The sequence below is a fragment of the Chiloscyllium plagiosum genome, unplaced genomic scaffold (assembly GCF_037043375.1).
Source record: "Chiloscyllium plagiosum isolate Xiang-an unplaced genomic scaffold, Cpla_swu_hap1 HiC_scaffold_6, whole genome shotgun sequence".
NCBI classification, from domain to species: domain Eukaryota; kingdom Metazoa; phylum Chordata; class Chondrichthyes; order Orectolobiformes; family Hemiscylliidae; genus Chiloscyllium; species Chiloscyllium plagiosum.
Genome location: NW_028270144.1, coordinates 127,142,712 through 127,169,163, shown reverse-complemented (window position 1 = coordinate 127,169,163; position 26,452 = coordinate 127,142,712). Strand labels below are relative to the sequence as shown.

The window sequence follows — 26,452 nt, the reverse complement described above, 5'->3', positions numbered from 1 at the left end:
ATGTGAGATTATTCATCCTAGACAGATAAAGGATAGATCAACCTCGTTCCGACTGAACCCCATTGTGTGGCTCTTGCTCAGCAGCATCACCAACAGGCCCCATTAAGTACTGCAGGCACCAGGTTGTACCTATTACACTGTAAATGGATTGGAATGGCTGATTATTTCTTCATGGGATTGGGCATCGCTGGCTAAACCAGCATTTATTGCCCATCCCTAATTGCCCAGAGAGCAGTTAAGCGTCAACCGCATTTCTACAAGGTCTGGAGTTAAGTGTAGTCCAGACCAGGTAAGAGATGGCTGATTTCCTTCCCTGAAGGACATTAGTGAGCCAGGTGGGTTGGACAATTGCCAATAGTTGGTGTGAGTCAATTTTTTATTTATTCCACATTTTTTTCTGAATTTGAATTTCTTCATCTGAGGCTAGCATGGTGGCTCAGTGGTTAGCACTGCTTCCTCACAGCGCGAGGGACTCAGGTTCAATGCCAGCATTGGGTGATGTCTGTGTGAAGTTTGCACCTTCTTCCCATGTTTATGTGGGTTTCCTCTGGGTGCTCCGGTTTCCCCCCTCAGTCCAAAGATGTGCAGGTTAAGTGGATTGGCCATGCTAAATTGTCCATAGTGTTCAGGGATGTGCAGGCTGGGTGGGATAGCCATGGGAAATGCAGGGATAGGGTAGGGGGGTGGTGGGTCTAGATGGTATGCTGTTTGGAGGATCAGTGCAGACTCGATGGGCTGAATGGCCCGCTTTCACACTATAGGGATTTGATAATCTACCATAAGAAATAGGAGCAGAAGTAGGCCATTCGGCCCCTCAAGCCCGCTCCTCCATTCATGCCATCATGGCTGATCATGAAGCCTCAGCTCAGTGGATGCTGATTGGTCAGAGTGTTGCCAAGAGGAATGTGACCTAGTTTGGCAGTCTCTTTCACAATGGTACAGGTGCTGTGTTTGCACCTATGCTAGAAAACACTGAACACATCGGGGCTCACACTATATTTTATGTGCTAGATTTGACTCATTCACACACTGGACCTTTACATCCTGGTCTGAATGGGTGCCTAATGTCGTCACTCTGGATCAACAATCTTTTCATGATACATTTGCCATTTTCTTCCCAATAACACTGCCCCTGTTGACAGTGCACGATTAATTGGCTATGTGTTGTTCCTGATTAGGTCACGTAACAAACTCTCCTTTGAATTTCAGAGGTGTCTTTCGACCAGTGCAGAAACTGCTCCCCGAGGCAGCCAGGCACCAGGAGATCAAGATCTTCAAACCATTTCGGAGTTCTAGGTAAGGTCGGGATCTTCCTCTGCAGTTTTCAGCCAGTCCAGTCTGAGGCTGGGGGTCAGGAGAGTGCTCTGGCTTGGTGTTGATTAAGGCTATGATCCCAGCTGGTTCACGTTGAGTTCTGGTGATGGAGGGTTTGGGAGAAATGGAGGGGATTTGATTTCTAGCTTCCAATGTAAGAATGTGCTGAGGAGGAGCGGGAGAAAGGCACTTGGTCTTGCAGCTCTGTGCAGCATCTCAAGTGGATCCTCAACCTAAACCTTAGCTTTCTCATCTCCCTGGTTAGTGGGATGGTACTGGATTAGTAATCCGGAACCACAGGCTTATGTTCTGAGGTGCTGGTGTTGGACTGGGATGGACCAGGTCCAGGTTTAGACATGAGTGGGTTGTGTTTCTGTGCAACACTTCACTCTCAGTGACCAACTGGGTATCATTTTTTGACGTCAATGTTTGACTGTCCACCTTTATCTGAAGTCCGTATGGCGAAAGTTAGGGGTATGATATCCTGACTGGGTGTGACAGTCAGCAACAAACATGAGGGTAGGAGAACCACCACCTGTTCCTCACTTTCTCTACAATCGAGATTGGTGTGATAGAGACCTCTTAAGTGAGGTTCTTGATATTTTTATGTCTTTTGCCAAGATGTGGGCCAGATAATAAGATCATGTCCAGGTTGTTGATGGAAGATAGTTCACTTCCTTTTCAGTGAACATGGAGACTTCTCTTCAAAGGGAAAGAGAGAACAAAGATCACTGGAACTCTAAGAGAAAGTGAGGACTGCACATGCTGGAGATCAGAGTTGAGAGGCTGGAAAAGCACAGCAGGTCAGGCAGCATCCGAGGAGCAGCAGAATCAACAATTTAGGCATAAGCCCTTCATCCCTGGTACTGTCTACTCTATTCCCAATTCCATGTGATCTGACATCAGCAAGTGTAGCTCCTGAAGCAGAGCCTCGTAGCTATTTTCACAATTAATGGTCTGGCCTAGATCTGACTCCAGATCCACAGCAATGTGGTTGACTCTTAACTGCCCTCTGGGGCAATTAGTGATGGGCAATAAATGCCAGTCCAGCCAGTGACACCTGCATCCCTTGAATGGATCCCTTTAGCTCAGAGATAGGGCCAGCAATACTCCTAACTGCTCATTGAGAACCATCGAGACATACAGTGGTCCTCCAGTCCACCATGTCTGTGCTGCCAAAGCTACACTCAGTTGTTGAATATCAAGCAGGAGGTATGTTGCCATGGAATTCTGTTTCCCACCTTCTCAGGAGGGCATATGGTAGAAACGTAATTTGCACACTGCAGTGATTGGAATGAGGGTCAACTGGACCTCTTTGACCATGAGGTCCTTGATTGGGGTTGTTAACCTGGGCCAATCAGGGAGCCCAGGCGGACAGATAATAAACAGGAGTCTCAGAAATTCCCCTCATTCTTGGGACTGGCTCTGAGCTAGCTGGTCAGAGTACACTTACTGTGCTCATATACATAAAGGGTGACTTGGTGACAGGAGAGAAAAAAAATAAACAGGAGACTCAGAGAGTCTCCCCATTTTAGGGACTGGCTCTGAGCTGGCTAGTCAGAGCCTGTGTACTGTGCACATGTAAATACAGGATGGCTTGGTGTCAGATTACAGGCCTCTGTACAGGTATTTCACGCACCCTTGAGTTTAGAAGGTCGAGTGCTGAGGTCAAAGAGTTTAAGTTGATTTGTAGTTTCGAAGGGATAGAAAAGAAAGAAATGACTTGCTCAAGGCAAAGCTTGGGGTGAGGAGGGGGTAGTGGAATCCAGGATGGGTGGGGATGGGGGTCAAAACCTCCAAATTACAGCCAGACTGTTCAGGGGTAATGGCAGGAAGCAATCTTTCATTCAAAGGCTGGTGGAAATCTGAAACTAGATTCCCCACCAATCAGCTGGTGATTGATTAGGGCTTTCCAGAGTGACGTCAGTAGATTTTTTTTTGTGTGTAGGTTAAAGGCATATTGTGGATTATAGAGCTGAGGTGAGACATTAGAGGCTGAGGGAGGCTGATCTGGAATGGCCACCTCCTACTAGACATGATGGGGACACGGAGAAGCTGAGGGGGGGGGGGGGGGACACCTAATGGAGATGTGTGCGATTATTATGGTGAATAGAGAGCGGCTAGTCCCCTTGCCTGAGGGGTCAATCACAAGGGAAGGGGCACGAGATTCAGGGGGATTTGGCGAAAAAAAAAACGGTTTCACTCAGCAAATCGGGAATGCCGGAGAATTTACAGTCTTCAAAAAAAATTTGGATGAGCACTTCAAACGTGATAAAGTTCAAGGGACAAGTGTAGGAAATGGGGATTAACGTACCATTAGTGGTAGTTATGGCAGTGCAGACTCAATGGGCCAAAAGGCCTTTTCTGCGGTGTATGATTCAATGACACGTGTTGGTAAATTTGGATTGGAATCTGGTTGGAGGGATCAGGTATGGGCACAAAGGGCTTTGGATTGATCACCAACTCAGAGACTCAATATATATTTGTCACTGGTAGTGATTGGTAGAAACGAAACTGGTCTGGGGTGGCTAAACTTCAGTTGAGGTCAACTGACTCTTGTACTAAAGGGACCAAAGGGTTTAGGGAGGAAACAGGTGGAACGGGGGACTGGGTTGGATGATCACATTGAATGGTGGAGCAGGCTCGATGGGCTGAATGGCCTACTCCTGTTCCAGTTTTCTGTTTTTCAGCATTTGCAGAGTGCGCTTCCGGCAACATGTCAATGCTGTGACATGTGATGCCCGAAAGGGTGTTAATGATAATGGGAGGGAATGTTTCCCCTGTGGGAGGTAGCTGCTGGGTGTTAATATTCACAAGCAGCCGTAAGAAATGTGTCGACCTTTGCAGTGGAATCTGGAACCTGCTGTTAAATTCAAGAAGCATTGGCCTAACACATTCACTCGTGGATTGCTTGAGTTGGGTCATGTGATCACGTAGGGAAAAGTAGTCTTTGAGCTTGGGTCATGTGACCTCTGTATGGGAAATGTGTCCTTGATATTGGGTCGTGTGACCTCGGTGCAGGAACATTGTCCTTGATGTTGGGTCATGTGACCTTGGTGCAGGAACATTGTCCTTGACGTTGGGTCATGTGACCTTGGTGCAGGAACATTGCCCTTGACATTGGGTCATGTGACCTCAGTACAGGAACGTTGCCCTTGACATTGGGTCATGTGACCTCGGTGCAGGAACATTGTCCTTGACGTTGGGTCATGTGACCTTGGTGCAGGAACATTGTCCTTGACGTTGGGTCATGTGACCTCGGTGCAGGAACATTGTCCTTGACGTTGGGTCATGTGACCTCAGTGCAGAAACATTGTCCTTGACGTCGGGTCATGTGACCTCGATGCGGGAACATTGTCCTTGACGTCGGGTCATGTGACCTCGATGCGGGATAGCTGTCCTTGATATTGAGCCATGTGACCTGAAGGTTGGATCTTTTCAATTGGTTGCCAGGTGGAACTCCTTGCTGGATGAATTTGACTGTTCATCCTCCTCAAAGCTTGAGACTCCATCACTAAAACCGCCAACCATCGGCTGCAAACCTTCCTTTTGTTTTGTTTTTATTTAGGTCAAGCTCTTTAAGCCTCCCACCCCACCCCAGACTCTTCCAGTCCTTTAAAGAGCTCTTCAGGTAAGTTGTGTTTTGCCGTATTGAAAGCTCCTGGGCAGCTGGCTCCTAGTTTTCTAATCTATCTGTCGCTCTGTTCTGCTTACTGCACCATCTGCTTTATGGGTCAGGGTGGAACACAGGGTAGATGGCAGTTGTTCAACTGTGTCTGTGATAACTGGGACACTTGGAACTGGGTGTGAGTGCAGTTGTGAAGTTGTTCATGATGTTAATCCATCAAACTCCAAGTTTTAAACCTTGCCTTCGGCCATCTTCCACTGCAACTTGTGACATAACCTGAAACTCTCTCCATCATAGAATCACTAGAATTAGGACTGGGTTTATTGTCATGTTTACTCAAGTACAGGAGTACTGTGAAAAGTAGCCAATCCTGGTACCATCTCAGGAATACAGGTACAAAACCTTAGAATCATTGTGGAATTAGGCCATTCAGCCCATCAAGTCCACACCGACCTCTGAAGAGTATCCCACCTAAACCCAACCCCATCTCTGTAACCCTGCATTTCCCATGGCCAATCCACCTAACCTGCACACAGACACAGGGGGAATACGCAAACTCCACACAGACAGTCACCTGAGGCTGGAATCAAACCTGGCGCTGTTAGGCAGAGTGCTAACACTGGGCACCATGCCACCCTAAAGTGCCATCCTCAAGTGTCTGTATAAAGATTTGACTTGCGCTGAGCTATCACACTGCATTTACACCTCATAAATGGCTATTTGGCCAAGTGGTCTGGACCAGATGTTCTGCTGGTTATGATCCTCCTTCTACCTTCTTCATCTCATTCTATTACCATTTCCTTCTCCTCCTTTCTCTGCTGTGTACATATTTAATTTCCCCTCAAATATATCTCCACTATTCAACTCAAACATTCCCTATAATAGTGAGCTCCACGTTCTCACCACTCTCCGAGCAAAGCGATTTCTCTTGGATCTATCAGTGACTGTCTTATTTTCAGCACACCTAGTTTCTGACTCTCCTCTGAATATCGATCTGATCAAACCCTTCACAGTCTTTAAGACATCCATCTCTTTTTGAAGAGACTAAAACCACTTCTTGTTCTACCTTTCCTGATGTTTGGAACCTCTCCGTTCTGGCAAATTTCTAAATCGCTTTTGAATCTTCTCCAGTGTCTGTATATCTTTTTGGTGATTTGAAGACCACAAGGTTGTGCACGTTACTCCAACTGTTGTCTGGCAAAGATTTTGTACAAATTCAGCCTCTCTACGTTGCAGTTCTAGTTGCCTGGAATTGTGACCCTGATGCTGTGTTTTCTGGTTTGTAATCAACTTATTATCCAATTCTGATGCTTGTCCCATGCATCCACGTTTTTTATCTTTGCCATGTATCTGTTATACCGTCCCTTTATCAATGGCCTTTTGAAAATCTAAGTATATTACTTCTACTATGTCACCCTTCTCAATGCTCATTGACTTCCTCAAAGAGGTAACACAAACATTGGTCAAGTGTGACCTCTTTAGAAATCCCCTTTGGCCACTCTTTAATTCCACAGCTGACCTCTGTTCCCTTGACCGGTGGGCAGTCTGTCGGTTCTGCTACTTGACGTCAGAGGCCTGATGGATAAACCCAACCCAACCCGCATCTAATTCCTACCCAAACACAACTTCCAAAAGGGTCAACGTCTGGAATGGAAATCTGTGTGGAATTAATGAATCGTTCCCATCTCTCTCTCTGAAGGAGACTGTTCACGCTGCTGTCTCTGGAATAAAATGATGCACTTTGGTGGCAAGGAGGAGTAGAGGCAGTCCGAGTTACAGTGGTACTATTGAGAGAGACAGAGACAAACAGACAGACAGAGTGGAGGTCTGGTGCATGTGCTCAAAGCTGGAAGGACAACCTGGGGAAGGATGTTTAAAAATACAGACAGTGTCTTGGGCTTCATTTTGAGGAGACATTTCTACACTGAGGGAGGTTTCGGAATTCTCTACCACAGAAAGTAGTTGAGGCCAAAACATTGAATGTTTTCTATAGAATCCCTACAGTGTGGAAACAGGCCATTTGACCCATCAAGTCTACGCCAACCCTCTGAAGAGCATCTCACCCCCTATCCTATAACCTTGCATTTACTATGGCTAACCTACGTAGCCTGCACATCTCTGAACACCATATGGGCAATTTAGCATGGCCAATCCACTCTGACCTGCACAGCTTTGGGTTGTAGGAGGAAACCAGAGCACCCGGAGGAAACTCTCACAACTACGGGGAGAATGTGCAAACTCCACACCAACAGAGTCTGGAATCGAACCCAGGTCCTTGGTGCTATGAGGCAGCAGTATTAACCACTGAGCCATTTTCAAGAAGGCGTTAGGTATAGATTTTAGGGTATGGGGCAAGTGTGGGAACGGGGGACTGAGTTGGATGATCAGCCATGACCATATTGAATGCCAGAGCAGGCTCAAAGGGCCAATTGGCCTACTCCTCCTTTTTTCTGTGTTTCTATGTAGAGGTATAGCATATGCTAAAACTTTATGTATTAGTGGTTCAATTCCAATCTGAATACTGAGTCCAGTTCTGTGTACCACATTCTAAGAAAGATAACCATATAATTTTGATTACAATCTGCTTGAGTCTGAAACTAGATACTGACACTTTTCTTGATACTATAGTTAGTGATGGAATGCAGCAATATGTGTAACTACATCCATTTCTTCCATTTTCCCTTGCTCTCAGGCCATCCAGCAGTCTCTCTCTCTGTCTGTCTCAGTCTCTCTCTCTGTCTGTCTCTGTCTGTCTCTGTCTGTCTCTGTCTGTCTCTGTCTGTCTCTGTCTGTCTCTGTCTGTGTCTGTCTGTCTCTGTCTGTCTCTGTCTGTCTCTGTCTGTCTCTGTCTGTCTCTGTCTGTGTCTGTCTGTGTCTGTCTCTGTCTGTGTCTCAGTCTCTGTCTCTCTGTCTATATATATTTCCTAAACAACCTGTTTGCAGATCTTATGACACATCTTTGGAGTCGGTGGGCTTGAACCTCATCGTCCTGGCTCACAGATAGGGGGACTACCACTGTACAACAAGTGTCCCTTCTGTCTTTGTAAACAATTAATGAAACGATGCCATTCAACTGTCTATCTCAACAATGCCAACAATGTTATAATTAACAGCCAAAGACTTGGAGAAGATGCAGAAGGGATTTATGAGTTTGGGGAGGGGGGAAAAGGATCTGTGATATGGATGAGGGGTTCTTGTGGCACAATGGGTAGTGTCCCAGCCTCTGGCTGGGGAGACCTGGGTTTGACTCCCACCTACTGCAGAGGTTTGTCATCACATCTCTGAACTGATGTAAAAACAATAAATCTATAGACTGGAGATTGCTTTTGTAGAGAGAACAGTTAAGGTGACGTTGTCAGTTTTTAAAATCATGAAGAGCTTTGGTGGTGGAAATCCAGGATTAGGGGAGGGGGAGTGGAGGAGGAGACAGGTGTTTGGCCAAAGAAGTGGGGGTCAGCTGATGGTTCTGCAGTGGATTGTGATCTGGAACTCAAGGCCTGAAAGGGCAATGGAAGCAGATTCAATCACAAGTTTCAAAAGCCAACTTCGAGATGTGATGCTTACGGTCCACTTTCCGCAGGATAATTCAGGATGGGGGCAAAATGGCTGGGCCAGCCAGGGTCACCCACGTCCTGAGAATGAATAAATTTAAGGAAAACGTTTGAAGGAAAAATATTGGAAAACAGAAGTAATTTCAATGGGCTAGCATGGGCATGAGGGGCCAAATGGACTTTTTCTGTTGCAGTCATTATTCAATAAAGCCACTTGCTCAGACCAGCAAAGACAGCACATAGCCCGGGCAGGGTTTGCAATCTCGCTATTGGCCCCATGCCCTAATAGCTCCTTATGTAACTCCGTGTCAAATTATTATTCTTTGATAAACGCTCAGAGAAAATTGTCTTGGGATGTCTCACTGCCTGGAAGTGCATGTTTTTGTTTTGTTGCTTGTCCAGGCAGGAACCTGCCTCGAAGTGTGCTGACCAGCTCCTGGGGGTTAACTTAAATCATAACGGCTGTGAAACTGACTCCTACACAACAGCTAAATCCCAACTTCTGTTTCCTTCTCTCTACCCTGCTTGTTACTCCTAAATTTATTGGAACTGTTTGATAAGCCATCATTTCCCCATCATGAAGCCTCTGCTTGATTGTATTGTGTATATTTAAATGCTCTGCCGTTATAACCTTTTTAACTGATTAACTAACATTTTTTCCCATAACAGACATAGGGTCGAATCCACACAGCACAGAAGCAGATCCTTTTGTCCCACTCGTCTATGACGATTAGACATCCCAATCTGACCTAGTCCCATTTGCCAGCACTTGGCCCATATCGTTCTAAACCCTTTCTATTCCTGTCCCCATGCAGATGCCTTTTAAATGTTGTAATTGTACCAGCCTCCCCCACTTCCTCTGGCAGCTCATTCCATACACGTACCATCCTCTGTGTGAAAATATTGTCCCTTAGGTCCCTTTTAAATCTTTCCCCTCTCACCTTCAACCTATGCCCTCTAGTTTTGGACTCCCCTGACCCTGGGAAAAAGAACTTGGCTGTTCACTCTATCCAGGCCCCTCATGATTTTATAAACCTGTGTAATGTCACCCCTCGGCCTCTGATGCTCCAGGGAAAACAGCCCCAGCTTGTTCAGCCTCTCCCTGTAGCTCAAATCCTCCAATCCTGGCAACATCCTTGTTAACCTTTTCTGAACCCTTTCAAGTTAAGACGTTAACTGGCCTTTTAGAACATAGAACATAGAAAAGTACAGCACAGAACAGGCCCTTTGGCCCACTATGTTGTGCCGAGATTTAATCCTAATGTAAAATATAATAACTTAGCCGACGCACCCCTCAATGCACTGCTATCCATGTGCATGTGAGGCAGTCACTTACATATCTCCAATGTCTTCTTCCCTTTTAAAATAAAGGCAGTTTTTAAAATATCTACCAGTGCATCCACTATCTCTGTAGTTTTTAAAAAATCTGCTGGATAAGTGAGCATTTATTGCCCAAAGGAGGTCACATTTCTTTGGGTATACTGTCTCATGTGGGCCAGACCAGGTAAGGACAGCTGATTTCCTTCACTAAAGAACATTAGTGAACCAGAGGTGTTTCTCCCCACAGTTGGCACTGGTGTCACAGTCATCGTTAGACTCAAAATTCCAGATTTTAGTTGAATTCAAATTGCACCATCTGACATGGTGGGATTTGAACCCAGGTTGCCAAAATATTACTTGAGTCACTGGATTTATCATCCAGCGATTTAATTCCACTGGGTCATCGCTGTCGCTGCAATCACTTAATAAACCTGCTTCATTTCACAATAATCAGGTTCAAAATAGTCTCATCACTGGTTGGATCCATAAGAAATAGGCTGGAAATGTGTTGCTGGAAAAGCGCAGCAGGTCAGGCAGCATCCAGGGAACAGGAGAATCGACGTTTCGGGCATAAGCCCTTCTTCATTCCTGAAGAAGGGCTTATGCCCGAAACGTCGATTCTCCTGTTCCCTGGATGCTGCCTGACCTGCTGTGCTTTTCCAGCAACACATTTCCAGCTCTGATCTCCAGCATCTGCAGACCTCACTTTCTCCATAAGAAATAGGAACAGGTGTAGGCCATTCGGCCCCTCAAGTCTGGTCCGCTATTCAATAGGATCATGGATGATCCAATATTCCTCACATCCACTTTCTTTCCTTTCCCCATAACCCTTGATTCCATGACCGATCAAGAATCTGTTTAAGCCTTAAATATACCCAAGGACTCTGCCCCCACAGCTCTCTGTGACAAGGAGTTCCAATTCCATCCTATCTCAGTCTTAAAGCCATTTTAAGAATCCCATGTGTTTTGGTGAGATCCCCTCTCATTCTTCTAAATTCCAGGGAGTAGAATCCCAACCTGTTTAACCTTTGCTCGTAAGACAATCCCTCCCATACCAGGGTTAAAAATCACACAACTCCAGGTTAAAGTCCAACAGGTTTATTTGAAGGTACTAGCTTTCGGAGCACCACTCTGTCATCAAGTCACTAGTGGGTTTCGGATCAGAATTTATAGCAAAAGATCACAGCGTCATGCAACTGATATGAGATATTGAACAAACCTAGATTGCTGTTAGGTATTTCATCTTTTAGAATGGGTTGCAGGTTTCAATTCATTAATATGGTTCAATCTGACTCCAGATTGGAATACAGGCAGACGCTAACCTCACACCTTGATTGCATTGTCTGAGCTAAGATGTCACCTTTTTTTTTTATAAAATCTTAAGTTATCTTAGGAATGTGACTTGAAATAAGTTCTGGGATTTATGCATTAATGAAACGAAACCTGCAACCTGTTCTCAAAGATGAAAGACTTAACCGCAATCTATGATTTGTACAATATATATCAGTTGCATAACACTGTGATCTTTTGCTATAAATTCTGTGTCTTATAAATCCTACTCCACAGCTACCTGGTGATGGAACAGTGCTCTGAAAGCCTGTACTTCCAAATAAACCTGTTGGACTATAACCTGGTGTTGTGCGATTTTAACCTTGTCCATCCCAGTCCAACACTGGCTCCTCCACATCATCCATTCCAGGTGTCACACTAGGGAACCTTCTCTGAACTGCTTCCGATGGAATGATAAATAAGGGAACCCAAACTGCTCACAGTGCTCCCGATGTGACCTGTCCAGCAGCTTGTACAAATGCAGTAAGACTTCCCCACTCTTACACTCCGACCTCCTTAAAGTAAGGGACAACGTTCCATTACCCTTCCCAATTCCCTCCTTCCCCAGTGTGCTAGTTTTCTGTGGTTTATGCAAATATCCCAAGTCCCTCTGTGTTGCATTTTTCTGCAGATTTTTTCTCCATTTAAATAGTACTGTTCTTTTGTTCTCTGTTCCAAAATTAACAACTTCATATTTTCCCATATTATACTCCATTTATTTAATCTGTCAATGTGTCTCTGTAAATTGTTTGCATCCCTCTCACAACTTGCTTGTCCATCTATTTGTGTGTCGTCTGTAAATGTGGCTCCTCCAAGTCATTAATGTTTGTTGTAAGCAATTGTGATCCTAGCGCTGATCCTTGTGGAACCCCACTGATTACAGATTGCCAAGCTGAACAAGGATACCTTATCCCCACTCACCGGGTCGACAACTGTTCTTTCTAGGAGATTGTCCAAAATACACTCCATGAATTCTTACTCATTGCTACCCTTGCCAATCTAAATGTCGAATGGTCGTTCGATAAACCCTTTCATCCCAGGGATCAGCCCTAGTGAATATTTTTTGAGCAGCCTCCAATGCCAGTATGTTCTTTCTTAAACATGATGTGGAGGTGCCAGTGTTGGACTGGAGTGGACAAAGTCAGAAGTCACACGACACCAGGTTATAGTCCAACAGGTTTATTTAAAATCACAAGTTTTTGGAGCGCTGCTCTTTTGTCAAGTGACTTCAGTACAATTCACCATCAAATAAACCTGTTGGACTATAACCTGGTGTCATGTGACTTCTGATTTTCTTAATTATCAGTACCAAGACTGTACACAGTACTCATAGAGTCAGAGAGATGTACAGCACGGAAACAGACCCTTCAGTCCATGCCGACCAGATATCCCAACTCAATCCAGTCCCACCTGCCAGCACCCGGCCCATATCCCTCCAAACCCTTCCTATTCACACACCCATCCAAATGCCTCTTAAATGTTGCAATTGTACCAGCCTCCACCACATCCTCTGGCAGCTCATTCCATACACGTACCACCCTCTGTGTGAAAAAGTTGCCCCTTAGGTCTCATTTATATCTTTCCCCTCTCACCCTAAACCTATGCCCTCCAGTTCTGGACTCCCCCACCCCAGGGAAAAGACTTTGTCTGTTTATCCTATCCATGCCCCTCATGATTTTGTAAACCTCTACAAGGTCACCCCTCAGCCTTCGACGCTCCAGGGAAAACACCCCAGCTTGTTCAGCCTCTCCCTGTAACTCAGATCCTCCAACCCTGGCAACATCCTTGTAAATCTTTTCTGAACCCTTTCAAGTTTCACAACATCTTTCCGATAGGAAGACCAGAATTGCACGCAATATTCCAATAGTGGCCTAACCAATGTCCTGTATAGTCGCAACATGACCTCCCAACTCCTGTACTCAATATTCTGTCCAATAAAGGAAAGCATACCAAATGCCTTCTTCACTATCCTATCTATCTGCGATTCCACTTTCAAGGAGCTATGAACCTGAACTCCAAGGTCTCTTTGTTCAGCAACACTCCCTAGGACCTTACCATTAAGTGTATAAGTCCTGCTAAGATTTGCTTTCCCAAAATGCACCACTTCGCATTTATCTGAATTAAACTCCATCTGCCACTTCTCAGCCCATTGGCCCATCTGATCCAGATCCTGTTGTAATCTGAGGTAGTCCAAGTGTAGTCTCACTAACACCTTGTACAGTTGTAACAAGACTTCTCTATTTTTAAACTCCAACCCCTAGTCATAAGGCCACATTTCCAATTGTGTTCTGAATTACTTGCTGCACCTGCATGTTTCATCCACAAGATCACCCACATTTCCCGTGCTGCATTTTTTAAAAGTCTCTTTCCATTTAAACAAAAGTTTTCCATTTAATTCTTCCAACAAAACTCACATTTTTCTACACTAATCTCCATCTGACAAGATTCTGCCCATTCACTCAATGTATCTACATTCCTTTACAGATTCCTTACGTCCTTATCACAGCATATATTCTCCCTATTTTTGTATAATTGGAGAATTTGATGCAAACTTTGCCTGTGTCCCCTCCTTCAGCTCATAGAGATGGTAAATGTTTGAGGTTTTGCAACTCATCTTTGTAGGGCTCCATTTATTGCACATTTTCAACCTGAAAAGTTCTGACTCTAACTTCTGTGTCTTAACTTAATCCTCAATCTATGTTCATACGTCACCCTCACGACTGTGAGCTCTTCATCTGAGCAATAACCTTTTATTTGGCACCTTCTACATACCCTTCTGGAAATCCAAACACATGATGTCTATCAGTTCCCCTTTATCAACTGTGCTGCTTCTATCCTCAAAAAACTTAAATAAATTAGTCAACAAGGTTTCATTTTCACAAAACCTCTGTTTAATTATATTATTTTTTTCTAAACATCTTTTTTTCCCCTTCACAATGAACTCTGAGAAAAACACTGTTAGGCTAATTGGCTTACAGTTTTCTGCATTCTATCTCCTTCTCTTCTTGAACATTCCTTATTGGATGTGGTTCATGAGGATGGTCCCTGGGATGGGAGGGATTGTCTTATGAACAAAGGCTGAACAGGGTGGGACTCTAGAAGAATGAGAGGGGATCTCATTGAAACATCCAGGATTCTCAAGGGGCTTGAGTGGGTCAATACTGAGAGGATGTTTCCCCTCATGGGAGGGTCTAGGACCAGAGGGCACAGTCTCAGAATAAAGGGGCACCAATTTCAGACTGAGATGGGGAGGAATTTCTCATCTGAGGGTTGTGAGTCTTTGGAACTCCTTGTCACAGAGAGCTGTGGGGGCACAGTCCGTCTGTATATTTAAGGCTGAGAGAGATTCTTCAGCAGTCACTGGTTCAAGGGATATGGGAAAAGGGCAGGAAAGTGGATGTAAGGAATGTCAGAGCAGGTCCAAGGGGCCGAATGGTCTACTCCTGTTTCTATTTCATATGGTTTTAGGGGTGTCACATTAATGTTTTTCCAATTGATTCGAATACTCTCTGAATCCAGGTGATTTCTTACTGAATGCCATTGCCTGTAATGCACATTGAGATGTCCAATGGTTGTGAAAAGTGCTATATAAATGCAAGTCTTTCTCCTTAAGAAATGTCTTTAGAAAGGGAATTCTCTGAGAAGGCTGAGGATTCAAAGTACAAACATTCCAACAATTCCTGTTGTGTTTTCTCATTCAACATGACCGTGTTTACACTCACAGCACACTCTGTGACTGAACAACATTGTGTGTCACTCTCTATGTTACTGAAAATGAATTTATTTGTCATTTCAAAGGAAACTATATGTTTCTGACTGGGCTCATTCGTCCATCTTACTTATTTATTAATGTATTATCTGCTCTAGTTGCTTATGCCCTCACTTCCCTGTCTTAGTTAAACTTTGTGTCTCTCTTATATAATTCTACCCACAAATGAGACAAGCTGAATTCAATTTTTCTTACATCTGTATGTATGAATGTCTCTCCTTGTGACTCTGTTTATTTGTGTATGCTACTGTGTCTATATGTCTGTGTCTCTGTGTCTGTATGCTTGTGTGTCTGTATGTTTGTATGTCTGTGTCTTTACATTTGTCTGTCTCTGTGTCTGTATGTTTGTGTCTATGTTTGTGTGTCTATGTCTGTGTGTCTGTGTCTCTGTGTGTCTGTGTCTCTGTGTGTCTGTGTCTCTGTATGTCTGTGTCTCTGTATGTCTGTGTCTCTGTCTGTGTGTCTCTGTGTCTGTATGGTTGTGCCTGTCTCTGTATCTGTATGTGTCTGTATGTTTGTGTTTGTCTGTGTGTACGTTTGTGTGTCTGTATGTCTGTGTCTCTGTGCCTGTATGTGCCTGTCTCTGTGTCTGCATGTCTTGTCTGCATGTCTCTGTCTCTGTGTCTGTATATTTGTGTGTGTCTGTGTCTCTATGTCTGTTTCTGTATGTATGTCTCTGTGTCTGTATATTTGTCTCTGTCTCTGTGTCTGTCTGTTTGTGTGTCTCTGTGTCTGTATGTTTGTGTGTCTCTGTGTCTGTATGTTTGTATGTCTCTGTGTCTGTATGGTTGTGTCTGTCTCTGCCTGTATGTCTGTCTGTATGTCTGTGTGTCTCTGTGTCTGTATGTTTGTGTGTCTATATGTTTGTGTGTCTCCGTGTCTGTATGTCTATGTCTCTGTGTCTGTATGTTTGTGTGCCTGTTTGTGTGTCTCTGTGTCTGTATGTTTGTGTGTCTGTGTCTCTGTGTCTGTATGTCTCGATGTTTGTATGTCTCTGTGTCTGTATGGTTGTGTCTGTATGGGCATGGAGCTTATCTCTCCACGCTTCAGGCTCACTGCCTTTATTCCTGATGAAGGGCTTTTGCCCGAAACGTCAATTTCGAAGCTCCTCGGATGCTGTCTGAACTGCTGTGCTCTTCCAGCACCACTGATCCAGAATCTGGTTTCCAGCATCTGCAGTCATTGTTTTTACCTCATCTGTGTGGTTGTGTCTGTCTCTGTGACTGTGTGTCTGTTTGTGTGTCTCTGTGTCCGTATGTTTGTGTGTCTGTATGTTTGTGTGTCTCTGTGTCTGTATGTTTGTGTGTATGTTTGTGTGTCTCTGTGTCCGTATGTTTGTGTGTCTGTATGTTTGTGTGTCTCTGTGTCTGTATGTTTGTGTGTCTATATGTTTGTGTGTCTATATGTTTGTGTGTCTCTGTGTCTGTATGTTTGTGTGTATGTTGTGTGTCTGTGTCTGTATGTTTGTGTGTCTCTGTATGTTTGTGTGTCTGTTGTGTGTCTCTGTGTCTGTATGTTTGTGTGTCTGTATGTTTGTGTCTGTGTGTGAGTTTGTTTGTCGTGTCTGTACACGTTTTTGTGTGCATATTGTGTGCATGCCTCCATGTGTGTGTATGTTTGTGAACGTGTATTTTTTCTTCCCCGAACAGAAAGCGGGCGAATACATCTTTCATCGGCGTGGATTGTAGTCCAACGAACTTCTGTTCGGTTGCAAGGATTCCAGCCAAAGTTCGATTCAGCATGGTGAGTGACTGTCGAAGTCTTATATGTTTGTAATCTGGAGGACAGTCAGTGGGAGACAGTGCTGCTGTGTTTAATGTAAAACTGATGCGCACACCCGAGTGTTGTTAGAGCCGCACCCATCCAGGAAAATGGGAAGTATTCCTTCATACACTTGACTTGTGCCTGGTCGCTGGTAGCCATGCTTTGGGGAGTCAGGAGGTGAGTTACTCACTGGAGAATTCCCAGCCCCAGACCTAGAGACATATGAAGCTGTTGACAGAGAAGGAGGAAGAGCGAGTGGAACAGATGAACAGAGAGTGTCCAGAGCAAAGAAAAAGTGAGTGCTAATGGTAGTGAAGGAGCGATTGAGATGTGAAATGAGTGTCAATGAAAGTGCAAAAAGGAGAAAAAGGGTCTGCTCTGTACCAAAAGAACAAAGTCAACAAAACACAAACAAGATAGTGCAGGGAGGGGAGGTGGGGACAGGGGGAAATGGTGTAAGGAAAACAGAGGAAGAGGTCACGCTCTGAAGTTCTGAAATTCCGTTTGGAGACCCCGAGACTGTAAAGCACTAATTGGAGAATGGGATGTTCCTTCAGTCTGTGTTGAGCTTCATTGCAACCAGACCCAGGAAAGGACAGAATCATTAACAGGAAAGCAAGGTGAACTGTCACCTTGAAGTCAAATCAAATCAAATTGAAAATGAAACATGTAGAATCACCTCTGACTGTGTGCATATGTATTTTTGCTCTTTTAAGCAGGAAGCACACGATGGTGAGGTTAATGCTGTCAAGTTCTCTCCAAACTCCAAGATCCTGGCGACTGGAGGCAGTGACAGGAAAGTGAAACTATGGGACATTGTTGGAGGTGAGTGTTATGGAAGGTCACTCTGGATGATCAGAATATGGCATAGATTGAACTGTCCTCAAATTAGCTTTAGTTATAGCTAAGAAAAATCACAGATCAGCGGTCTGATCATTTAGGATTAAGAATGAGACAGGCTCAGTGTGTGAGGGAAAGGGCATGTTTGTAAATGTGAGAGAGAGGGGGCAAGTGTTAATATGTGAAAGATAGAGGGAGAGAGAGATGGAAAGGGTAAATGTGGGAGAGAAAGAAAGAGAGACAGAGGGAAAGTGTAAATGGTGAGTTTTGAGAAGATTTGTAGCTCAGGTTGAGGTTCTGGATGTAGGTTTGCTCGCTGAGCGGAAAGGTTCCCAGAGGTGTATAATAACATCTCTGAGCACGTTGATTGAAAAATATTGACCTTAAAATAGAGCTCTTAGATGTTTATTTCTGAATTTGTGCTGGGTTCGCCATCTGAGATGTGTTTGAATTTGTGGGAATTTGGTGTCACTGACTAGAGCATCATTGCCAGCAGCATGTTGGAGTCAGCCACGTCGCTGTGGGTCTGGAGTCACACATCTACAGCACAGCATGTAAGGATGGCAGATTTCCTTCCCTGAATGACATTAATAAGCCCATAACAAACAGGAACAGGAGTAGGCCATTTGGCCCCTCGAGCCTACTCCTCCATTCAATTCAATCATGGTTGATCCAACATGGCGGCATGTTGGAGTGGGCGGCATGGTGGCACAGTGGTTAGCACTGCTGCCTCACGGCGCCTGAGACCCGGGTTCAATTCCCGACTCAGGCGACTGTCTGTGTGGAGTTTGCACATTCTCCCCTTGTCTGCGTGGGTTTCCTCCGGGTGCTCCGGTTTCCTCCCACAGTCCAAAGATGTGCAGGGTCAGGTGAATTGGCCATGGGAAATTGCCCGTAGTGTTAGGTAAGGGGTAAATGTAGGGGTATGGGTGGGTTGTGCTTCGGCGGGTCGGTGTGGACTTGTTGGGCCGAAGGGCCTGTTTCCACACTGTAATGTAATCTAATCTTAAAAAAAAAATTCCTCACACTTGCTTTCCAGCCCCTTCCCTGTAACCCTTGATTCCTCGACTGATGAATAATCTCTCTCTCTCTCTCTCTCTCTCTCTCTCTCTCTCTCTCTCTCTCTCTCTCTCTCTCTCTCTCAGCCTTAAACATACACAAGACCTCTGCCCCACAGCTCTCTCTCTGACAAGGAGTTCCAAAAACTCTCAACTCTCTGAGAGAAGAAATTCCTCCTCATCTCTCATTTTCTGAAAACAATGCTTGTCGGTTTGGGATATTTTGGATCTCTCTTTAAACTTCCAGTTTTATAAAATTTAACAAAATTAAATAAGGTTCATGCAATTCCTCCACTCAATGAGCAGATGTTAAAGTCAGAAGTGATTTATGTCAATGTCAGGTTTAGATTATAACTAAAATTGAGCAGAGACCTGCTGTCATCCTGGAACAGAATGATTCTGCACCTGAGGCTCAGGGTTAGTGCTACTAGTCAATTCTTTCATTAGTAGAACACGTAGGGGTGAGAGGGGTAAAAATGATCTTTGGCAGTAGCATGAAATTATGGGGAATTTGAGAGCATGTTTATACTGATGTTAAATGGTGCAGAATCGAAGGAGAAGACTTTTTAAAAAAATAGATTATAATGTCGTCTTCCTCCATATTAAACTGATTTGAAATTAAATAAGATTGGCTTTCATGTAAGCATGAAAGTGATTAGTTCGAAACTGACAGTAGGGCAGTCATGGCTTGTAAGAAGAACAGGGGTCAATATTTCATTTCATAGTCACTGATGGATCCTTAACCTTAAAAGAACTCATGTGAAATTCCTAAAATGCAAATCAAATTCAAAACCATCCCGGATCTCGAGCTCTCTCTGTCTCTCCTCTCTTCTCTCCTTGAAAGTAGAGGTGCAGGTAGATAGTGAAGAAGGTGTTTGGTATGCTTTCCTTTATTGGTCAGAGTATTGAGTACAGGAGTTGGGAGGTCATGTTGCGGCTGTACAAGACATTGGTTAGATCACTGTTGGAATATTGCGTGAAGTTCTGGTCTCCTTCCTATCGGAAGGATGTTGTGAAACTTGAAAGGGTTCAGAAAAGATTTACAAGGATGTTGCCAGGGTTAAAGGATCTGAGCTACAGGGAGAGGCTGAACAGGCTGGGGCTGTTTTCCCTGGAGCGTCGGAGGCTGAGCGGTGACCTTGTCGAGGTTTACAAAATTATGAGGGGCATGGATAGGGTAAATAGGCAAAGTCTTTTCCCTGGGGTGGGGAAGTCCAGAACTAGAGGGCATAGATTTAGGGTGAGAGAGGAAAGATATAAAAGAGACCTAAGGGGCAACTTTTTCATGCAGAGGGTGGTATGTATATGGAATGAGCTGCCAGAGGATGTGGTGGAGGCTGGTACAATTGCAACATTTAAAAGACATTTGGATGGGTATGTGAATAGGAAGAGTTTGGAGGGATATGGGCTGGGTGCTGGCAGGTGGGACTAGATTGGGTTGGGATATCTGGTCAGCATGGACGGGTTGGACCGAAGGGTCTGTTTCCGTGCTGTACATCTCTATGACTAACCCGATAACGAACAACAAGACTAATGATTTCTGCAAAACATTATCGACATTCTAAAACTCTGACAGTTTCATTTTAATATATTTTCTTTGTTTTGCCTTTCACACAACAGTTTAGGATCACTTCAGACAGCTCCAATCCTACTGAATCAGAGTCCCTGACTCTATTCACAGGTCCCTGAACTGTTAGTGGGAGTCTCTGACTCCCTGATGTCCCCAACCCCTCTCTTTTTAGAGTAAGTTCTTACCAGGACCGATCCTTCTCGGGCTGGACTGAGATGAGAAGCAGCGAGGGGTTGAATCAACCACGGCTTGAATGAGTGGAAACCCAAACGGATATAAAATATTTCCATCTGGCCGGCTGATCCCTCTAAACTCAATAGTGGACTCAAGGCTCTTAAACCACTGCCCCCAGTCCGTCCGTGCCAAATCCGACTCTCAGCACCAGATGAAGATCTGGACCCGGTGACGGGGGGATGTCTCTCTGTTCCGCGATCTGTTAATAAACACTAGCAATTCGGGCTGCTTCTGTAAAATTTCACACTTTATTCAATCACGTCCAGTAACGGAGGTTAAACACTTCCATGTTTCTCTGAGAAACTGCACACTTGGCTTAAGACAAAGACATTTTTATACTTTTTTGAGGCCATAATCACAGAGTACATTCAGACAATTACCAATCAATTTTAATGGAATGGCTTTATTGACAAGCAACTTTGCCCAATGATATTTCCTGGGAACAAACCTTGTTTTCCAACATCCAAGTATTCCTATCTCATGAACATAGTCTCTGGACCTTTTAGCAGGGTTAAAGGCCATTTCATGCAGCTTTGAGCAGAATTGTTAATTTGCAACATAGAAGCCATTTTGTCATTTTATTTGCATTAAGAAGCCATTTTATTGCCACCTATGTTAGTAAGAGCATGTATTAAATGGTTGTTCCTGACAACAGCTAGTGACTTCTGCCTGTATTCAGATTTCAGATCCTCATATGCAGTCAGAGTATGAAAATATATTTGTCATCTTTACTAAAAACAGAATGTTTGGAGTGGTGGAGAGGGCCTTTCCAAAATAATGCTGGAGGTGCCACGCCCAACCCAGCACCCACTGTTTTTTTTTGTTGGGGGAAGGGTGAAGGGTTTTGGGGAAGCAGGTTGAACTTTCTGCACTTGTGGTTTCACAGAGGAAGGTGTGCATGTCACAGCACAACTATCTACAAGCACAGGTGAAAGTGAGGACTGCAGATGCTGGAGATTAAAGTAGACAGTGTGGTGCTGGAAAAGCACAGCAGGTCAGGCAGCATCTGAGGAGCAGGAGAGTCGACGTTTCGGGCAAAAGCCCTTCATCAGGAATGAGGCTGGGAGACTTGGGGATGGAGAGATAAATGGGAGGGGGGTTGGGGGGGGAAGGTAGCTGAGAGTGCAATAGATGGATGGAGGTGGGGTGAAAGTGATAAGTCAAAGAGGGTGGAGTAGATAGGTGGGAAGGAAGATGGACAGGTTGGACAGTTCATGAGGGTGGTGCAGAGTTGGAGGGTTAGATCCAAGATAAGGTGGGGGGGGAGGGGAAATGAAGAAACAGGTGAAATCCACATTGATGCCGTGGGGTTGGAGGGTCCTGAGACAGAAGATGAGGCATTCTTTCTCCAGGCATCAGATGGTTAGGGAATGGCGATGGAGGAGGCCCAGGACCTGCTTGTCCTTGGTGGAGTTGGGGGGGGGGGGGGCATTGAGGAGCTGAAGTGTCTTCAAGCACATCCATGTTTTGTTAGTGGCATGTCCAAAACATGGCTTATAGTCTTCAGACCTTTCAGGAGAATTGTCTAAAATGCCAGAGCTCTTTCAATCCCCTTTGAAGAGATCTGGTATCTGAGGGATATGTCCAGCGACATCTTTGGTGTACCTTTCGATTAGAGGTCAAACGCTCTTTGGAATTGCTAAACTTTAGATCCAAGTATATGTAAAAAGTGGATAAAGCCATTGGAGCTGGCAAGTTTAGATTAGATTACTTACTTAGTTTCAGACATTAGATTAGATTACTCACAGTGTGGAAACAGGCCCTTTGGCCCAACAAGTCCACACCAACCCGCTGAAGTGCAGCCCACCCAGACCCATTCCCCTACATTTACCCCTTCGCCTAACACTACGGGCAATTTAGCATGGCCAATTCACCTGACCTGCACATTTGTTTCTGGACTGTGGGAGGAAACCGGAGCACCCGGAGGAAACCCACGCAGACACGGGGAGAATGTGCAAACTCCACACAGTCAGTCGCCCCGAGGCTGGAATCGAACCCGGGTCTCTGGCGCTGTGAGGCGGCAGTGCTAACCACTGAGCCACCGTGCCATCTGAGCTTTTGTCATGGATTTAAATCTCCTTGCCTTGAAATTTTGTAAAGGAAACTGGAGCTTACCTTTTAAAAGGACCAAAGGCACTTGCTTTCTCATTGTCTGTTGAGGAAAGGCCAAGCTTTATCTTTTAGGATTTGTGCTGCATGCCATGATTGTGCTGATTTTACAACCTAACATTATCACAGTGGTGTGCCTGTCTGTCCTCAGTTTGATCAACAGCTGCAAGTGCTGATAAAATCTTTTAAAGTGGGTGTATAAACACTTTTTTTTAAAGAAGGGATTAAATAACTGAAGGGAGGTAAATGCAGTGAATGGGTTTTATCAGTGAGACTTTTTTATGTGGCAGACATTAAATCTGGCCATGGTGGCTAGTAGGGGAGATGGAATGGAAGATAGAAGTGCAATGTTTGTGATGTGGGAGCAAGTTGACTTAATGCAGTCATTGTTAATGGATACCCGAGTGTGTAGAGGGACACAGGTTAGCACAGAGGATCTGTGAGCAAGGTGGGGCTGGATGCTGGGTGTGAGGGGTCAAGTGTGGGACATAAGGAAGGTGAGGGGGAGTGTGAGGTGTTGGAGGGGCTGCTCTCTGTTTTGTTTTAAACAGGTGGGTAAAGGTCCCGGATCAACGAGGCTGGCCTTTCCCAAGCCCATCCGCACTGAGATAACCCTGTGGCTGCCTCTGAACTCACTCCGGAGGACAAATTCCTGACCCTAATTAACATCCACAGCACCAACCCCCCAAGCCCTGTCCTCCCCCACTCCATCCTCATAAACATAATGCCACCAGTATGGGCTAATTCTTCCAAATGGGGGTTCACAGATTTGTGAGTTTTCTAAACTGTCACTTTGGACTCAACGTTGAACCTCAGGCCAAAGCACTGACAGCACAGTAACAGATCGACATGCTTTCATGGGTTATCTGGGGCTTGTCGTTAAGCAGCACAGAAAACAGTAGCTAAGCAAGAGTTGTAACAACCCCTTGATATTCAGTGGCATTACCATCAACATCCTGGGGGTTGCCACTGACCATAAACTCAACTGGACTCATCACATAAACACAGTGGCTACAACAGTAGGTCAGAGGCCGCAGCAAGTAACTCACCTCCTGCCTCCTCAACACCTGTCCATGGCACAGGTCAGGAGTGTAATGGAATACTCCCCACTTGCCTGGATGGGGGCAGCTCCAACAACACTCAAGCAGGAAGCTGAGGTTTTTCCTAATCCAGTACCAATCAGGTCTTGTTTGCCTTCTGCAGTATGAACTTATCAGCCACAAATATGAACTTTTGAAGTATAAACCCAAAATAGGCCCAATAATCCCAAAACAGTGGTATTATCGCCAGACTATTAATCCAGAGAGCAAGGAAATGTTCTGGACACTTCGTAACATTCCAGGCAGAGCAGATGGTGGAACTTGAATAGGATAGTGAAGAAGGCATTTGGTATGCTTACCTTTATTGGTCCGTACATTCAGTATGGGAGTTAGAAGGTCATATTGGGGCTGCACAGAGCATTGATTAGGCCACTATTGGAATATTGCATAGAATTCTGTTCTCCCTGGTACAGGAAGGATGCTGTGAAACTTGAAAGGGTTCTAAAAAGATTTACAAAGATGTTGCCAGGGTTGGATGGTTTGAGCTATAGGGAGAGGCAGAGTAGGCTGGGGCTGTTTTCCCTGGAGCTTTGGAAGCTGAGGGGAGACTTTATAGAGATTTATAAAATCATGAGAGGTATGGATAGAAAAAATAGTCAAGGTCTTTTCCCCAGGGTGGGGAGTCCAAACTTAGAGGGCATAGTTTAGGGTGAGAGGGGAAAGATTTAAATGGGACCTTTCACGCAGAGGGTGGTACGTGTATGGAATGAGCTGCCAGAGGATGTGGTGGAGGCTGGTACAATTGCAATGTTTAAGAGGCATCTGGATGGGTATATGAATAGGAAGGGTTTAGAGGGATATGGGGCCAGGTGCTGGCAAATGGGACTAGATTAATTTAGGATATCTGGTCGGCCTGGATGAGTTGCACTGAAGGGTCTGTTTTCGTACTGTACATCTCTTATGACTCTACGAATTGAATAAAATTTGAAGTTAAGGGTTCAAACATGATAATGAAAACTATTGTCAATTGTTGGAAAAACCCATCTGATTCACAATGTCCTATCGGGAAGGAAACTGCCATCCTGACCTGGTCTGGCCTACATGTGACTCCAGACCCACAGTCATATGGGTGATTCTTGACCGCACTCTGGGTAATTGGAGATGGGTAATAAATGCTGGCCCAGCCAGTGACCCCCACATCCTGTGAATGAATAAAAACAAAGGCACCTTCTGTGAAATAGTGGAGTCAAGGGGTTAAGTGCCATTTTCTGTAAAAGCGTACAACAGAGATCTCGGAGCTAATTCCCTGTCTGGATAAGTCTTAACAAAGTAATTAAAGTACATGACCTGTTCTGGCTGCGGTTAATTTTAAAAAATGATTGCACAACACTGCTGCAGACTTTTTGTCTCCAAACATGAAATCCAGAGAGTGGCTTTACTTTGTGAAGATATTGTGTGAATGAGTGATACCCAGACTGTTGTCTGCAAATGGCCTGACCATCAGTAATTACCCCTGAGCACAGTGGAAAGGGTTGGTGTGTTCCCATGATAGAAACGGAATGTTTTATGAGTTTTTCTCAATGAGATACCTTCTGATCAGGAAGGGTCAGAAATCTTTTGACCAGTGAAGGGGTAGGACCCCGGCTAAGGATCACTGCTGGACAGGACAAAAGCAGACAGTGCTGCAGAAACTCAGCAGGTCAGGCAGCATTTGTGGAGAGAGAAATAGTTAATATTTCAAGATCAGTGACCCTTGACAAAGCTCCATGAACTTGAAACTGTTTCTGGCTCTGCCAGATATGTTGAGTTATCCCGGCACTGTCTGCTTTAGATTCTGATTTGCAGCATCTGTGGTTATTTATTTTTAGTCACCATTACACAGAGACCCAGGCAATATCCAGGCCTGGGCTGACAAGTGGCAAGGGCAGTTACGCCATCTCCAATGACCATCTCCAACAAGAGAATCCAACCATTGCCCCTTGACATTCAATCGCATTACCATCAGTGGACGCTTTACTGTCAACATCCTGGAGGTTAACACTGATCAGTCACCTGGTTCAGCTGGATCAGCCACATAAACACAGTGGCTACAGCAGCAGGTCTGAGGCTTGGAATATTATGGTGAGTAACTCACCCCCTGACTTCCCAAAGCCTGTTCACCATCTAAAAGGTGAAAATGTGTTGCTGGAAAAGCGCAGCAGGTCAGGCAGCATCCAAGGAGCAGGAGAATCGACGTTTCGGGCATGAGCCCTTCTTCAGGAATGAGGAAAGTGTGCCCAGCAGGCTAAGATAAAAGGTAGATTAGATTACATTACAGTGTGGAAACAGGCCCTTCGGCCCAACAAGTCCACACCGACCCGCCGAAGCGAACCCACCCATACCCCTACATTTACCCCTTACCTAACACTACGGGCAATTTAGCATGGCCAACTCACCTGACCCTGCACATCTTTGGACTGTGGGAGGAAACCGGAGCACCCGGAGGAAACCCACGCAGACACGGGGAGAATGTACAAACTCCACACAGTCAGTCGCCTGAGGTGGGAATTGAACCCAGGTCTCTGGCGCTGCGAGGCAACAGTGCTAACCACTGTGCCACCGTGCCGCCCACATAGGGAGGAGGGACTTGGGGGAGGGGCGTTGGAAATGTGATAGGTGGAAGGAGGTAAAGGTGCGGGTGATAGGCTGGAGTGGGGTGGGGGTGGAGAGGTCGGGAAGAAGATTGCAGGTTAGGAAGGTGGTGCTGACTAAAAGGCACCAGTCAGGAGTGTGATGGAATACTCCCCTCTTGCCCTGGATGGGGGCAGCTCCAGCAGTACTCAGGAAGCTCTACACCATCCAGGATTAAAGCAGCCCCCACTTGATTGGCTCCACATCCACAAAAATCCACTCCCTCAACCACCAACGCTCAGTATCAGCAATGTGT

At 45.1% G+C, this 26,452-nt stretch overlaps 1 protein-coding gene across 1 annotated transcript in view; it reads left to right on the top strand.

Moving 5' to 3' along the window:
- Window positions 1-26,452, top strand: part of atg16l2 (autophagy related 16 like 2) — a 148,157-nt gene that overhangs the window by 36,833 nt on the left and 84,872 nt on the right. Inside the window, exons 7-10 of the mRNA XM_087988558.1 lie at window positions 1,210-1,296; window positions 4,883-4,945; window positions 16,561-16,654; window positions 17,392-17,500. Of these exons, the coding sequence (XP_087844684.1) occupies window positions 1,210-1,296; window positions 4,883-4,945; window positions 16,561-16,654; window positions 17,392-17,500 (353 nt within the window). The remainder of the gene's footprint in view (window positions 1-1,209; window positions 1,297-4,882; window positions 4,946-16,560; window positions 16,655-17,391; window positions 17,501-26,452) is intronic.